The 15,469-nt window shown below is 37.1% G+C and overlaps 1 protein-coding gene across 1 annotated transcript in view; it reads left to right on the top strand.

The window, feature by feature from the left end:
- The window catches only part of GBE1 (1,4-alpha-glucan branching enzyme 1), a 297,767-nt gene extending 286,932 nt beyond the window's left edge, over nt 1-10,835 (top strand). Inside the window, exon 16 of the mRNA XM_082840201.1 lies at nt 9,300-10,835. Coding sequence (XP_082696327.1) covers nt 9,300-9,356 — 57 coding nt within the window. The 3' untranslated portion in view covers nt 9,357-10,835. The remainder of the gene's footprint in view (nt 1-9,299) is intronic.
- The last annotated feature ends 4,634 nt before the right edge of the window (nt 10,836-15,469 follow it).

Genomic DNA, 15,469 nt, shown 5'->3' with positions numbered 1-15,469 from the left:
TTGTGATTGGTCTGTTCATATTTTCTATTTCTTCCTGGTTCAGTCTTGGAAGGTTATACCTTTCTAAGAATTTGTCCATTTCTTCCAGGTTGTCCATTTTATTGGTATAGAGTTGCTTGTAGTAGTCTCTTACGAAGCTTTGTATTTCTGCGGTGTCCATTTTAACTTGTCCTTTTTCATTTCTAATTTTATTGATTTGAGTCTCCTCCCTGTTTTTCTTGATGAGTCTGGCTAAAGGTTTATCAATTTTGTTCATCTTCTCAGAGAACCAGCTTTTAGTTTTATTGATCTTTGCTATTGTTTCCTTTGTTTCTATTTCATTTATTTGTGCTCTGATCTTTATGATTTCTTTCCTTCTACTAATTTTGGGGCTTTGTTTGTTCTTTCTGTAGTTCCTTTAGGTGTAAGGTTAGATTGTTTATTTGAAAATTTTCTTTTTTTTCAGGTAGGATTTTATTGCTCTAAACTTCCATCTTAGAACTGCTTTTGCTGCATCCCATAGATTTTGGGTCGTCGTGTTTTCCTTGTCATTTGTCTCTAGGTATTTTTTGATTTCCTCTTTGATTTCTTCAGTGATGTCTTGGTTACTTAGTAGCGTATTGCTTAGCCTCCATATGTTCATTTTTTTACGTTTTTCTTCCTGTAATTTATTTGTAATCTCATAGCATTGTGGTCAGAAAAGATGTTTAATACAATTTCAATTTTCTTCAATTTACCAAGGCTTCATTTGTGACCCAAGATGTGATCTATCCTGGAGAATGTTCCATGTGCACTTGAGAAGAAAGTGTAATCTGCGGTTTTCAGATGGAATGCCCTATAAATATCAATTAAATCCATCTGGTTTATTGTGTCATTTAAAGCTTCTATTTCCTTATTTATTTTCATTTTGGATAATCTGTCCATTGGTATAAGTGAGGTGTTAAAGTCCCCCACTATTATTGTGTTACTGTCGATTTCCTCTTTTATAGCTGTTAGCAGTTGCCTTATGTATTGAGGTGCTCCTATGTTGGGTGCATATATATTTATAATTATTATATATTCTTCTTGGATTGATCCCTTGATCATTATGTAGTGTCCTTCCTTGTCTCTTGTAACATTCTTTATTTTAAAGTCTATTTTATCTGATATGAGTATTGCTACTCCAGGTTTCTTCTGATTTCCATTTGCATGGAATATCTTTTTCCATCCCCTCACTTTCAGTCTGTATGTGTCCCTAGGTCTGAAATGGGTCTCCTGTAGACAGCATAAGGTATGGGTCTTGTTTTTGTATCCATTCAGCAAGCCTGTGTCTTTTGGTTGGAGCATTTAATCCATTCATATTTAAGGTAATTATCGATATGTATGTACCTATTACCATTTTCTTAATTGTTTTGGGTTTGGTTTTTAGGTCCTTGTCTTCTCTTGTGTTTCTGACTTTGAGAAGTTCCTTCAGCATTTGTTTTAGAGCTGGTTTGGTGGTGCTGAATTCTCTTAGCTTTTGCTTGTCTGTAAAGCTTTTGATTTCGCCATCCATTCTCAATGAGATCCGTGCTGGGTAGAGTATTCTTGGTTGTAGGTTATTCCCTTTCATCACTTTAAATATATTGTACCAGTCCCTTCTGGCTTGAAAAGTTTCTGCTAAGAAATCAACTGCTAACCTTATGGGAGTTCCCTTGTACATTAGTTGTCGTTCTTCCCTTGTTGCTTTTAATTTTCCTTCGTCTTTAATTTTTGTGAGTTTGATTACTATATGCCTTGGTGTATTTCTCCTTGGATTTATCCTGCCTGGGACTCTCTGCACTTCCTGGACTTGGGTGGCTATTTACTTCACCATGTGATGGAAGTTTTCAATTATAGTGTCCTGAAATGTTTTCTCGGGTCCTTTCTCTCTCTCTGTCTTCTCCTTCTGGGGCCCCTATAATGTGAATGTTTTTGCATTTAATGTTGTCCCAGAGGTCTCTTAGACTGTCTTCATTTCTTTTCATTCTTTTTTCTTTATTCTGTTCCATGGCAGTGAATTCCACCATTCTGTCTTCCAGGTCACTTACCTGTTCTTCTGCCTCAGTTATTCTGCTATTGATTCCCTGTAGTGTATTTTTAATTTCAGTTATTGTATTGTTCATCTCTGTTTGTTTGTTCTTTAATTCTTCCAGGTCTTTGTTAAGCATTTCTTGCATCTTCTCAATCCTTGCCTCCATTCTTTTTCCTAGGTCCTAGATCATCTTCACTATCATTATTCTGAATTATTCTTCTGGAAGGTTGCCTATCTCTACTTCATTTAGTTGTTTTTCTGGGGTTTTATCTTGTTCCTTCATCTTGGACATAGTCCTCTGCCTTTTCATTTTGTCTATCTTTCTGTGATTGTGGTTTTTGTTCCGCAGGCTGCAGGATTGTAGTTCTTCTTGCTTCTGCTGTCTGCCTTCTGGTGGATGAGGCTATCTAAGAGGCTTGTGCAGGCTTCCTGATGGGAGGGACCTGTGGTGGGTAGAGCTGGGTGTTGCTCTGGTGGGTAGAGCTCAGTAAAACTGTAATCCACCTGTCTGCTGGTGGTTGGGGCTGTGTTCCTTCCCTGGTTGTTGTTTGGCCTGAGGTGACCCAGCACTGGAGCCTGCAGGCTCTTTGGTGGGGCTAATGGTGGATTCTCGGAGGCCTCAAGCCAATGAATACTTCCCAGAACTTCTGCTGCCAGTGTCCTTCTCCCTGCGGTGAGCCACAGCCATCCCCTGCCTCTGCAGGAGACCCTCCGACACTAGCAGGTAGGTCTGGTTTAGACTCCTATGGGGTCACTGCTCTTTCCCTCGGGTCCTGGTGTGCACACTACTTTGTGTGTGCCCCCTAAGTGTGGAGTCTCTGTTTCCCCCCTGTCCTGTCGAAGTCTTGCAATCAAATCCCACTGGCCTTCAAAGTCCAATTCTCTGGGGATTCCTCCTCCCATTGCTGGACCCCAGGTTGGGAAGCCTGATGTGGGGCTCAGAACTTTCACTCCAGTAGGTGAACTTCTGTGGTTTAATTGTTCTCCAGTTTGTGAGTTGCCCACCCAGCAGTTATGGGATTTGATTTTATCATGATTGCGCCCCTCCTACCATTTCATTGCAGCTTCTCCTTCGTCTCTGGATGTTGGGTATCTTTTTTGGTGAGTTCCAGTGTCTTTCTACTGATGATTGTTTAGCAATTAGTTGTGGTTCCAGTGCTCTTGGAGGAGGGAGTGAGTGCATGTCCTTCTACTCCACCATCTTGAACCAATCTAGGAATGACTCATTTTAAATAAGTCTTTAGACTCCAGATGAAGTGATCACTGGTTTTAATGTAAAAATAAGGGAACCCAATAAATCAACTGTAATTCAATTTAAAAAAAAATTGGTTGGTGGTTAGGGATGGTTTCTTAAGCAAGGTGTGTGTACCTAAAATATTCATTATAGTATTTCATATATTTTTGTATATGACATTGTGATTTTTGTAATAATTTATATTAACGCAATAAAATAATATAATAAAATTTTGGGGGGGCTTCCCTGGTGGCGCAGTGGTTGGGAGTCCGCCTGCCGATGCAGGGGACACGGGTTCGTGCCCCAGTCCGGGAAGATCCCACATGCTGTGGAGCATCTAGGCCCGTGAGCCATGGCCGCTGAGCCTGCGCGTCCGGAGCCTGTGCTCCGCAACGGGAGAGGCCACAACAGTGAGAGGCCCGCGTACCGCAAAATACAAACAAAAAATAATAATAATAAAATAAAATTTTTTTAAAAGAATAAGGGAGCCCAAGTAGACCTGAAAATCCAATAAAACAGATTCATTCTTACCAGAGTTATCCTTCAAAGAGCCAAAGAAAAAAATTACATTAATATACATACCTAATATAAGAATGCATCATCATAATGGAACTCTTTATTAAACTGATCAGTATGCGCTGGGATCCAATCAGGTTTCTTGAACATGACCCTAAGTGCTCTAGGTCTCATTCAACCACCTTCTGCCTCCCACATGCCTAGAATAAAGAGGGAAGGGGAGAAAAAATGTAATTTTTTTTCTTTTCCATGAAATTTCTGTCCATCATAACTAGTACACTGTATTTGCCAAAGCTTAATTTGCAAGCTCAATAATCCAAAGGATCTGCTGATTAAGTGTCAAATCTGTTTTCAAAGATAGCAACAAACAGAGCTCAAAGGAATCTTAAAATAGCCATGTATGCTGCAGCATCACCAGGTACCATCCCAGTGTCTTCTTTATATGCTCCATCAGTTGCAACTGTTAAGCCAGAGGAGAACTGCATGTGTACTACTGTTGAAACGTATATGCTAAGGTTGGAGTATCTCACAAATGCCAAGAAGCTATAGGGCAGAACTTTTCCATTCTTCTTTACTGACAGTTTTTGGAACTCCATTTTAGCATAATGATTTCTCTATATGTTGGTTCCTGATATAGGAACTTATATTAACCTATATCTTAATCAGTGCATGAGGAGGGGCAGGGGTGCTCTCTGTCTCTTTTCTGATTCATAAATTCAAATTCCATGGCACAAATGGAAGAGCAGAGATTATTGAACCTGAAATGAATTAGATTCCTTTACAATAACTTAAGCAGTCTTAATGGTGAAATGTGAATAAAGCAATAGTTTTAGCATCTATTACTTTGCCAATTAATCTCCTTATCCTTAAGAAGTAGATCTGTTCATTCCCATTCTAAATTTGGTGATTCAAAGGTAGACTTCTAGTTTAAATAGGGCATTTGGCATAGAGGTATCTTTCTTATTGTCCCTCAGTTGTAGGCATTGAAAATATAAATTAAGTTGGGAAATGTTTTTTGCTCTATCCAGAATTATGAAAATGTTTAGGTTTTTTTTTTCAGACAAAATCAATTTTGATTCTTAAAGTTTACTCTTTTTCATATTCTAAATTAAATGAGATAATATATACTTCTACATTAATAAGATTTTTTTCTTAGAAAATATTTTGTGAACTAAAGCATGTATGTAAAAATTGAAATTATTATATATGTCACCCTTATTTTTCAAAATAATTTTTGATTTTTTATGACAAGTGTATATATATAGATTGTTAAGGGTCTAATGCCCTTTTCATCAAATGATGTTATCACTCTGATTATGTGCTATTGCTAACTTTTACAATTTCTAAGAACATTTCAAAACTTGCCTTTTAAATTTTTTTGTTTTGTTTTGTTTTGTTTTGTTTTGTTTTGTTTTGTTTTGCGGTACACGGGCCTCTCACTGTTGTGGCCTCTCCCGTAGTGGAGCACAGGCTCCGGACGCTCAGGCTTGGTGGCCATGGCTCACGGGCCCAGCCGCTCCACGGCATGTGGGATCTTCCCGGACTGGGGCACGAACCCGTGTCTCCTCTATCGGCAGGGGGACTCTCAACCACTGCGCCACCAGGGAAGCCCTAAGTATTTTGTATTTAAAGTTATTTTCAAATTTTCTGTTTTCAAATTTTTGACATACTGTTTGCAAAAATTATGTAATTAATTTGTGTAATTAAATTGTGTAACTCAATTTTGACCCTAGAAGAACATACTTTGCCTGGATGACATAATATAGTAGATTATTGTGTGGTCAGTTATTTTTTGAGCCATACTAATGGTTTGCATAGTGATTTAGTCATTAAGGTAGTCAAAATAACTGGATAGATTAGCATGCATTTTGACTCTCTTAATAAATGAACTGGATTATAATGTGACATTCTGATTCCTTGTGAAGAATGGACTATAAAGATAGTTAGAAACAATGAAATTCATGGCTCTACATTACGCTGTCTCACATGTTCTTCATGTGATTCTAGCTACAAAATGTTTACGGCCTAATGGTTAGTAAGTGAGCCTAGTGAACATGTTTATCAGCATATTTTATTTGTGATGTGTGTACTAAATGGTTTCTATATACATATACTTAAATATGAGTTGTTTGTATTTAAATATAAGCATTTATGTTTAAATCTACTTAAAATATGTTCATATTTCTTTTGCCGTATGAATCAAAACTATTTATAGAATTAAAATTGTAAGTTGAGATTTACAGAGCCAATATTAGCACTAAATTATAGAGTCCCCAAATTGTTCATGTCTGTAATTGTCTCATCATAAGGATTAGCTCTAATTATCTTAAGTCCTTTAGTATAATTTGTAGTCGTTTCCTAACTACTAAGAACACTGATTTATATACTCAGAACCCTAGTAAAGAAGAAAAGTCCAAAATCCATAAATAGCCATAGTTAAGAAAAATCCGTTGCTTGGGGAAATTCTTTCATGTCGTTTATACTGCAGGGGCTCTAAAGCAACATGAACACATTCTGGTAATTAACACTGCAGTGAAAAAATATAATTATACAATATTCCCATTAATGATATTGTACAATTATCATGGTTTTTGATGGTTTTTGAGCAGATAGTCTTAAGAGGTCTCTAAGTGTGGCTGGAATTGGCATCATAAAGGTCCTTACATAAAATGGCCAGCATCATTGAGAGAGAATTCTTGGAGGATTTTTTTAACCATTAAATGACAAAATAGGAAACTCAATGCATTTACTGCAAACCTTGAAGTTCTCATGTCATCCAGTTTGTTTTACACTTAAATTTGGTCTAGCTAAAATACCAGAGAGTAAGACTGCTTCTAAATTATCAGCATATAGTTATTCATATTTCATTAATGAAATCGGTATGAGGTTATGAATCAGAGTAAATATCAAAAGTGCATAAGATCCAGTAAGAGATTGAGGTGATGTGTCCTGGTATATCACTGTGCCACACTGAGCACGGACCTATCATTTTTTGTCCTAGGCCTGACTTGTGTGTTTTATTGCTTCTTTCTCAGGAGACTAGGGCTAATCAGAATATTTTTATCTGCATATAGGACCAAATAATATCAGAGACATGTTTTTAAGGTAAAGGGAACTGAAATTCTTTTCTCCAGTTTCCGGTGCTGCTGAGAAATTTAGATTGGTCTTTAGTTTTAGAATGGCCCTGACAGAACAAATCAGAACCATTCTGATTATAACCTGCTGTCCCACTGATTAGTTACACCTAGTTACTATGATTCCCCAAACTAAACAGCTAGAATAAATACATAGCAAATTCCTTTAGAAGGGCAGGACAACTGTCTCTTGATTCATGCCTGTTTTGAGAAGACCTGGAGAGAGAAATGATTGAATCTGATTGTTGATTTCTTTTATTTCTCCTCTTTTGCTTTGGTCTGTTGTTGCTTTAGTCTGTAGTGTCATTGTGGAAATAGGGCATCCTTTGGACTGTATTTGTCGGGACCATTGGTAATAGTCCTGCTTTGTTCATGAGTACCTCCAGCTTCCTTTTGTTGAACCAATCTTATAACATCTTACCTATCACAGTCAAAGAGAAACTATTTTATGGAAGAGATTATATTAGCAATCAAATCATGATGTGGTTTTATATGACATTAAAAACTGTGTAAATTGTAGGGAAACTGATTATGGCATTGAAATACGTGGGTTCCCCACACTTAATGACTGCAAGGATGTAATATTATCTTTTGGAAGTACTGGATTGCAAATCAGACTGTGAGACATTGAGTAATCCAGTAAACTGTTAGCATTTGTGAAATTTTTCTCAGATGACCATGTTCTTTTCCTAAATAACTGTTACTTTTGATTCAAAATTAGAAAAACTGTTCCCTAGTTGTTACATTCATAATATAAATTTCTCAAAATTCCATCATTTAAAAACTGCTTTAATCTTTAATGTTCAAAGCTAACCAGCTGTATTGATGTATCTTATTTTTTTTAAACAGTTGTAAGAGGTCTTTATCACAGAAACCTCAAGGGAAAACATTGTGTTCATTTGCAGAGTTGACATGCATTGGACATACAGTGGTCTCAGTCAATGAAAATCAGCCGTTCTGTTATTTAATTTTTTTTCCCTAAAGCCCTGTTTGCTTTGCATTTTTCATTCCAGTTTTAAACTATAAAAGCCTTTTTCTTTTATTTTTTTTAACCATCAGTCAAGCTTTCAGTTAAAGTGACTGAAAATAGTAAAATATTCACAAAGTCAGAAATGGAGAGATACTGTCACAATGAAGACAGCAATCTGTAATATTATTTTTACTGTTTGCTTTGTTAATAGTAATTAAATATGTGTAATTAAATATGTGTAAAACAGCACATAGATAAGCAGTTCAAGTCACTTCTCAGCTTTATAAAAATTATTTTAGATTTAAGTGTATTAAAGAATATCTTGTGAAATATGCACATATTGATCCCTCTATTACTTACTCCATCATTCATTCTTTTATTTAGTCATCATTGGCACCTACTTTGTCCATTGGCACCTACTAAAAGTTAGAAATATGAAGATATATGGCCTATACCCTGGTAAACCTCATGGTCTAGTGGGAAGGACTGATCATAAACTTGAAAAAGAATTACAAATTGTTAAGTGTTCAGAAAAAAACAAAAATGATGCTGTGGTAGGAAATGGCATGGAGATACCATCAGATATAGAGTTATCAAGGAATACGTCTCCGTGGAACTGGGATTTTTCAAGATCTAAGAGATAGGGAACTAGCCAGGTAAAGAGTGTTCTGAACAGAGGGGCAGGCAGGGGCCAAGACCAAGAGGAAGGGAAGGATGTGGAGTGTTCAAGGAACGAGAAGGGCCCTGTGGCCAGAGCCTGGTGAGGGGAGAAGGGGTAAGTGAAGAGCAGATCTGAGATGGGAGCTGTACCTTTTCAAGAAGGAGCTGAGTCAGGACTCTGCGGGGCAAGCAAAGAATGTGGGTTGTATTTTCGGTGCAGTGGCAAGCTTCTTGATTGATTTAAATTGGATCGGGGCCTAAAATACACTTAGGATACCTTTTACTGTTACCATTAAGGTTTTGTTCTTAAAATAACAGGAGAAAACACAAACCAGAACGATAATAAAAGTGACTTGATGTGAGCAGTCTTTTGTATGTTACTTTTAGTCCCCTGAATAGAATAACATTGTGAACTGGAGGGCAGCCTTCCTTCACCACCTGATAGCGCCTAAAAGGAGCAGCGAGGGCTATTTCTGTCCCTAGTGTCTGAGGAGCATTGGTTTTTGTAAAGCGTATGGAGCCCTCTAGCGGTGACTGTTTTAAAGGCGTCTTACATTGATGCCAGAACTGTTGGAACTGTGTTTTAAAGGAGTCTTATACTGATGCCAGAACTGTTGGAACTGTGGGATTTGAGTCTCCTCAGAGCCAGTAGAATTGTAAAGGTAACTGTAATTTAGGCAAATGTGAAACTGCATCATGCCTCAGTCGCTCTGACATGATGACATCACTCCCAGTTTTTCTTTCAAATGCACTGACTGTATTGTGTTGTCTTAGGTGTACATTCCAAACCGAGTGGCCCTCGTCCTTCAGAATGTGGACCTGCCCAACTGAAGAGATCTGATTTCAGCTCCAGCAAAGAAAGATGTGCACTTTGTTTTCCCACGCTTGTTGTCCCAGAGCTTGTAATGTGTAAGCTTTTCAAAATATATTTGTCTAGCCTAAATGTCAGATGTCTGAAATTCAATACTGGTTTATGAAAATGAATGTCAAACTTTTCTTTAAGGAGGAGAGGGGAACATATTTGTTGGAATTTTGGAGATCCTAGACTATATTTTTCAGCCATCTGAACAGCTAGGATCCTCAAATGAAGTGTGATATATCATGTCTTCAAACAATTTTGCCTTACAGGCCAGTTATTTGGTCCTTTTAAGTTCAGATTTGAATCATGTGCCGTGTTTGATTATTTCTGTTGAATGTATACAGCATCTTTTTTAAGGCGATATCTGGTGACTTTATTTGTTCTGGTATCTCTTGATCTAAATTACAAAATACCAAGATTGTTACTCTCCTTTTTCAAATTGTGTTTAGAAATACTGTAATAAGTATATAATAATAATATAAAACTAAGAATTGTGTCAAAGATAAAAGTTGTTGCCTATGAACTCATCCATGCCTTATTTTGCATAAGTTTTATCTTGTGATCTCTTGTTCACTTAGTATCTTGGTAGATGCTAATATCTTCATTTCTGAAGGCCTGACTTGGTAATTGTAACATTTCAGAAACTATCTTTTACTTTTAGTCAATAAAAAAAAAATTGCAAAATTGCCTTTGATAATGTTTATTTTGCTGTGATGTTATGGGGATTGATTTAAAGTGAATATTAAAATGCCTCTCTCAACTCTGAGACCTTCCCCACATATGTGCACATTGCACGATGGACTAGGCGTGGGGAGTAATACTATTTTTTTCTTTAGGTACTATTTGGTAAGTTGAAATTATACTAAATAACTCAGATATCTAAGCTACTTTTGAGCTCTAAACCTCAACGCTTTTAGAAGCTGAATTACCTATCTCAACTCCATGGGATACTCCATCATGAAATTACCCCTTGGTTTATTAAATAGCAGGCCACAGGTAATTCATTCATAACTGAGAAATTATGATGCACTTATGAGACATAAAGTATCTGTCACTTTTTAAAAGATTTAATATTTTCCTTTACATTAATACTGACTGCTTCTTTTTTTGTTTGTTTTTAGCTTGATTATCATGACTAATAAGGAGTACATGAAAGTCTATTAAAAACTGGTTCAGTAATGGAAGAGATTAGCAAAAGAGACTTCTTTTTATAGCTAAGCCTGCATATTAACCATCTTTCTTATAACTTGAGTAAAGCCTTGAATTTAGGTCTGACACATGTTATTTGCCTTAATTTCAAAAGTACAGTAATAGTTTGATTTCCTGACAGTGATGCCAGATGATGATGACACACGTTAGGAAAGACTACTGAAAGCCTTCTGTAATGCTTTTGCCCTTACAGATGTGTTATTAACGTTTTAGCACTGCCATGATTTGTGTACTGTGCCTGTTATTGATAATAACATGATGTACAACCATGATGTTTTGTGTTCTAGTTTATAATGTCTTACCTTTGCATTTCTTATGTATAAAGAGATATGCTAATTTTCTATCATGACTCTTTAAAAAATGACAGATTACTTCACACCTAGAACTCATTTTTTTGTTTGTTTGTTTTTTTGACTTCAACCTCTGTGGAAAGTCAAAAAGAACAGAGTAGTTATATGCTATATTTTCATTATGTTGATTGACCTTACTATTATGGTCTTTAGATTTCACAGTGTAAAGTTCGAATTTAACAATATAATGTAAGTTAATTGCCTTTGTCAAGTGTTCCCCTGCCACAAGAACAATAAACAGATGTTTTAGGTGTGAAACATAAAAATACATGCAAAGAAATAAAATATTGAGTCCAAGTAGAATGTAATAGTTGGATTTTTCTTCCCTGTTGTATCAAACAGCCTTTATAGAACAGTTTAATATTTGTACTATATTTCACTTTACATCTTCATTTTTGATTCAGTAACATTCTCATCATCATGTAGTCCAGTGGGAAGTTTTTTCTTTTTACTGGTTAAACATTTTCAATAATCACAACAGAGAGATGCAAAATTTTACTCTGTCTGCCTTACAATAATGGCTTTTTCCTCTGCTGTGTTTATTACCAACATCAAAAATGAGAGTGATCTATCTTTGTTGGCTTTTTTAGGATAAATATTTTTACTGTTTTAATTTTTTACGTTCTAGAAAACACGGATGAGTACAGATATCTTCCCATCATTTTTTAATATTAGCAAATATTAGTAATTGCTCTATTATCCAAAAGAGAATTTACCCCTCATGCTAATGATGCTTGATGTTTTAGTTTAATATTAGCTTACTCAGAAAATACCATAGTTTTTAATAATCAAAACTTGCACTGTAAACATTTTTCCTGGAATGTCTCTCACTTTATAGCACTTGAACTCTGAGGGTCACCTCCTTTCATATTTTCTTTTCTGTACCTTTGATGTTTCTCACTTTGCCCTGCTCTTAGCTGATGTATTCACCTCTAACATAAAATGAGGGATTTAGCCACCATGTTCCTCAAGATCAAAAAATAACCAGTGACAATAAACTGAATTTTATGGTAGCAACTGTAAAAGAATGCATGTATTTTTTCCTCTTGACTCCACACTCCCCTTAGCAATATCAACTCAACATTTGTCACCCATCAGGGTTATAGCCGTTGCTATGCGGGCTCATACAGGAGGCTGTCTGGATAAGGAGCCTATTCTTCAAATAATACAGAAGAGAGAGCAGATAGATCTGGGGGAAACGATGAAGGGTAATGTGTTTTCCTCTAGTGTTCTGCTTGCAGCTTCAGGGCAAATATCTTTTCACTGTCTCTGGTCCTGCAGCCATTGAATCAGGTGATGAAAGCATCATAAAATAGGTTTGCTATTGCTCTTCCTGTTTAGAATGAACCAGAGCAGACATACCTGATAGAAAGCAAAACAGGGAAGCAGTTTTCTGCCTGGCCTTACACCTCTCATATTATTTCTTTTTGCCTGTTTTGAATCATGCCCTTAACTACGGTTCTTTACAGTGGTGGGGTTTCATTAATCTACACATTCCTTATAGGGAGACAAGCACTGAGCTATGAACTTTGCTAGGTAGAATATTCTGATGAAAGAAAATAGAAATCTAAGGCACAGCAATGTCATGTCCTTTACGCAATAGAGTTCATTTATCATTCACAATGCGTGAGGCTTGAAATGTAGACAAATTTTCCCACTAAAGCCAGCCTTCAGGGGGAGAAAAATCATACGAACTCCCTACTAATTTTTCTGCTCTATTATCTTATTAGTGGTGATTTGTAGAGAATTGCAGAGAAACATTCATACTTTAGGGCAGAATTTCTTAATTGGTAGTATGAGGAATTAAGACACAGTAGTTATAAGTGTTTTTGTCTCCATAATTTAAAATATTACATCTGGATTTTAACTCTTGGCAAAAACTGTGCAGAGAATGTGATGTTTATTTACATGAAAAAAAGGGATTTTGTGATAGATCTGCTTATACCAAAGGGCGTGTCATTCACAAGTTTACTTATTACTTACAGGTTTTTTTGTCATTTCTGCTGTACCAGAGAGAGGTCTTTGACCCTCATATAAGACTGTTGCATAGACTGTTTCACTTAGAAACCTGCACTGAGCTTTAAAGGAAGTGTGTGATATAATGGTTAGAAGACCTGAGTTCAAGTTATAGCTCTTAATTCCCAGTGCCTCATTTTAGAAAGCACTCAGTGACTTTTCCATGGTTTTGAGACAATTAGTAAAAAAGAGCGTCGTCATTGGTTTTATAAACGGCTGTTGTTTGATCGATAGCTACATGGATGGTGAGTCAGCATTTGTAGACATTTTCCAAGTTTGTTGTCAGGAACACACTGTCCCCATCACCTGCCACTTGTCTGTCCTTCGAGGCTTCTGCACTGTTATCCGTACTGTCCCAGGCAGGGGGTGTGGGCTGCTTTACAGAGAAGGGGATTTTGCATTTCCACCACCACTGCAGATGCCCAAAACATCAGACCTACTCCACCACTGCTTTTATTTTTTAATTTTAGCTTCTGCTCTGAAGGCACTAGAAAGTCCCAGTGAATTCCTTCTCATGCAGTCAGTGTACTGTCCCAGCTACTCTCAGACTCTGCTCTTAAGTAACCCAGCCTTATGAAGAAAAGTTAGCAACCTCTTAATGGTAACCAGTAGATCAGGGTAAACCGTACACAAAGTGAAATAGCCACAGGTGCCCTCCAGTGAGACACAGCAACCAGGTGTCGAGGGTCTCTCTTTCCTTCTTCCCCCCTTTTTTTTTTTAAGATGTTGGGGGTAGGACTTTATTAATTAATTTATTTATTTTTGCTGTGTTGGGTCTTCATTTCTGTGCAAGGGCTTTCTCTAGTTGTGGCAAGGGGGGGCCACTCTTCATTGCGGTGAGCGGGCCTCTCACTATCGCGGCCTCTCTTGTTGCGGAGCACAGGCTCCAGACCCGCAGGCTCAGTAGTTGTGGCTCATGGGCCTAGTTGCTCCGCGGCATGTGGGATCCTCCAAGACCAGGGCTCGAACCCGTGTCCCCTGCATTAGCAGGCAGATTCTCAACCACTGTGCCACCAGCGAAGCCCCCTTCTTCCCCTTCTGCTCACAGCCCAGTATACACTGCTGGCAGGAGGAATAAATGCAGAGGAAACTTAAGAACTGCAAAAGAGAGCTCATAGTTTAGAAACAGTTTGGCCCATCATTTTTTGGATTGAAAGTCTGTGCTGTCATTAGAAACACACATCTTCATTAAGTAAGTATTTGCACAAAAGTAATTTCTTGAAGAAAGCAGAAAGTTATCAGCCATCAATCTGTAATTTCCACAGTTGTCTGGTACTTACAAAGAGACAATGGAAAGCAGAAAACTAACAAAATAGCTATCATGCCAAATTACTTTGCTGCACAAGGATATAAATTAAACGAGGTAAGTGTTCAAATTATTTGTGCATACTTGTCTAAGTTAATATGGGAAACAGCTGTAAATGTATGAATAAAACCCTTCTGACATACATGTATTTATAGTATATGCATGGGTGTGTGAATACACACAGACATACATATAATTTGTAAGTAAGCTGAAAACTGACAAAGTTCACTGATTCCAAAATTTATATGGCCATATTAAGAGCATCAATCTGAACAAGAGTGATTTCATTTGGATTTGAAGGAGTTTGCAGATCTTGCAATAAAATGCAATATATATTGTCTTAATCCTTTTAGGGAATTTCTCACCTCAGCCTATTTGGCTATAAGTCTTTTATTTTTCCTCTAGAAAGAGAGGAGGGTGGAAATGAAATAGTTTTATTGCTTCTTTATTTATATCCACTAAGGATTCTTTTTAACTGAGTTTGTAGTGTCACCTTCCATTCACCCCAGTAATATAAATAATGAAAAACACTGCATGTAATTTCATTTCACAGATGCCTCTAGCCATGTTTTCAACTATTGATTAAAACCAATCATATGATACAGAGATCCCTCCTCCAACACATACACACAGAGTCACTCCCTCTCCCCTTTAATCTTTCTTATGATAAGTGAGCATCACTCAGCTATATAGAAACAGCAGTAGTATGCCTAATTCTACTAATTACAAGCAGATATACATATCTATATGTCAATATCTCTCTCTCTTTCTCCCTCTCTCTCTCTCTCTCTCTCTCTCTCTCTCTATATATATATATATATATATATATAATTTTTTTTTTAAAGACATACTGCATTGGCTACCATGTGTTGAGTGCTTTCTTGTTACTATGCCCTGTGCTGACACTTAATGCACATTATCACTGAGTCTCCTGAACTCTGAAAAATGATGGTTATTATCCTTGTTTGGGTCCAGGCTCATGCCCATCCAACTCACCCTGCTGTCTTCCATCATGGATCACTGATGATCTCTGGATCAAGGGTAAAAATTTGACGCCCTCATTTGTATTGTTTGTTTGTCTTTTTTTTGGCCTCACGGCTTGTGGGATCTTAGTTCCCCAACCTAGGATCAAACCCAGGCCCCCCACAGTGGAAGTACAGAGTCCTAACCACTGGACCACCAGGGAATTCTCTTGTTTGTCTTT

The sequence above is a fragment of the Leucopleurus acutus genome (genome assembly GCF_964270905.1).
Source record: "Leucopleurus acutus genome assembly, chromosome: 5".
Lineage (NCBI taxonomy): Eukaryota > Metazoa > Chordata > Mammalia > Artiodactyla > Delphinidae > Leucopleurus > Leucopleurus acutus.
Note: the sequence above shows the minus strand (reverse complement) of the source record. Positions and strands in the feature narration are given on the sequence as shown.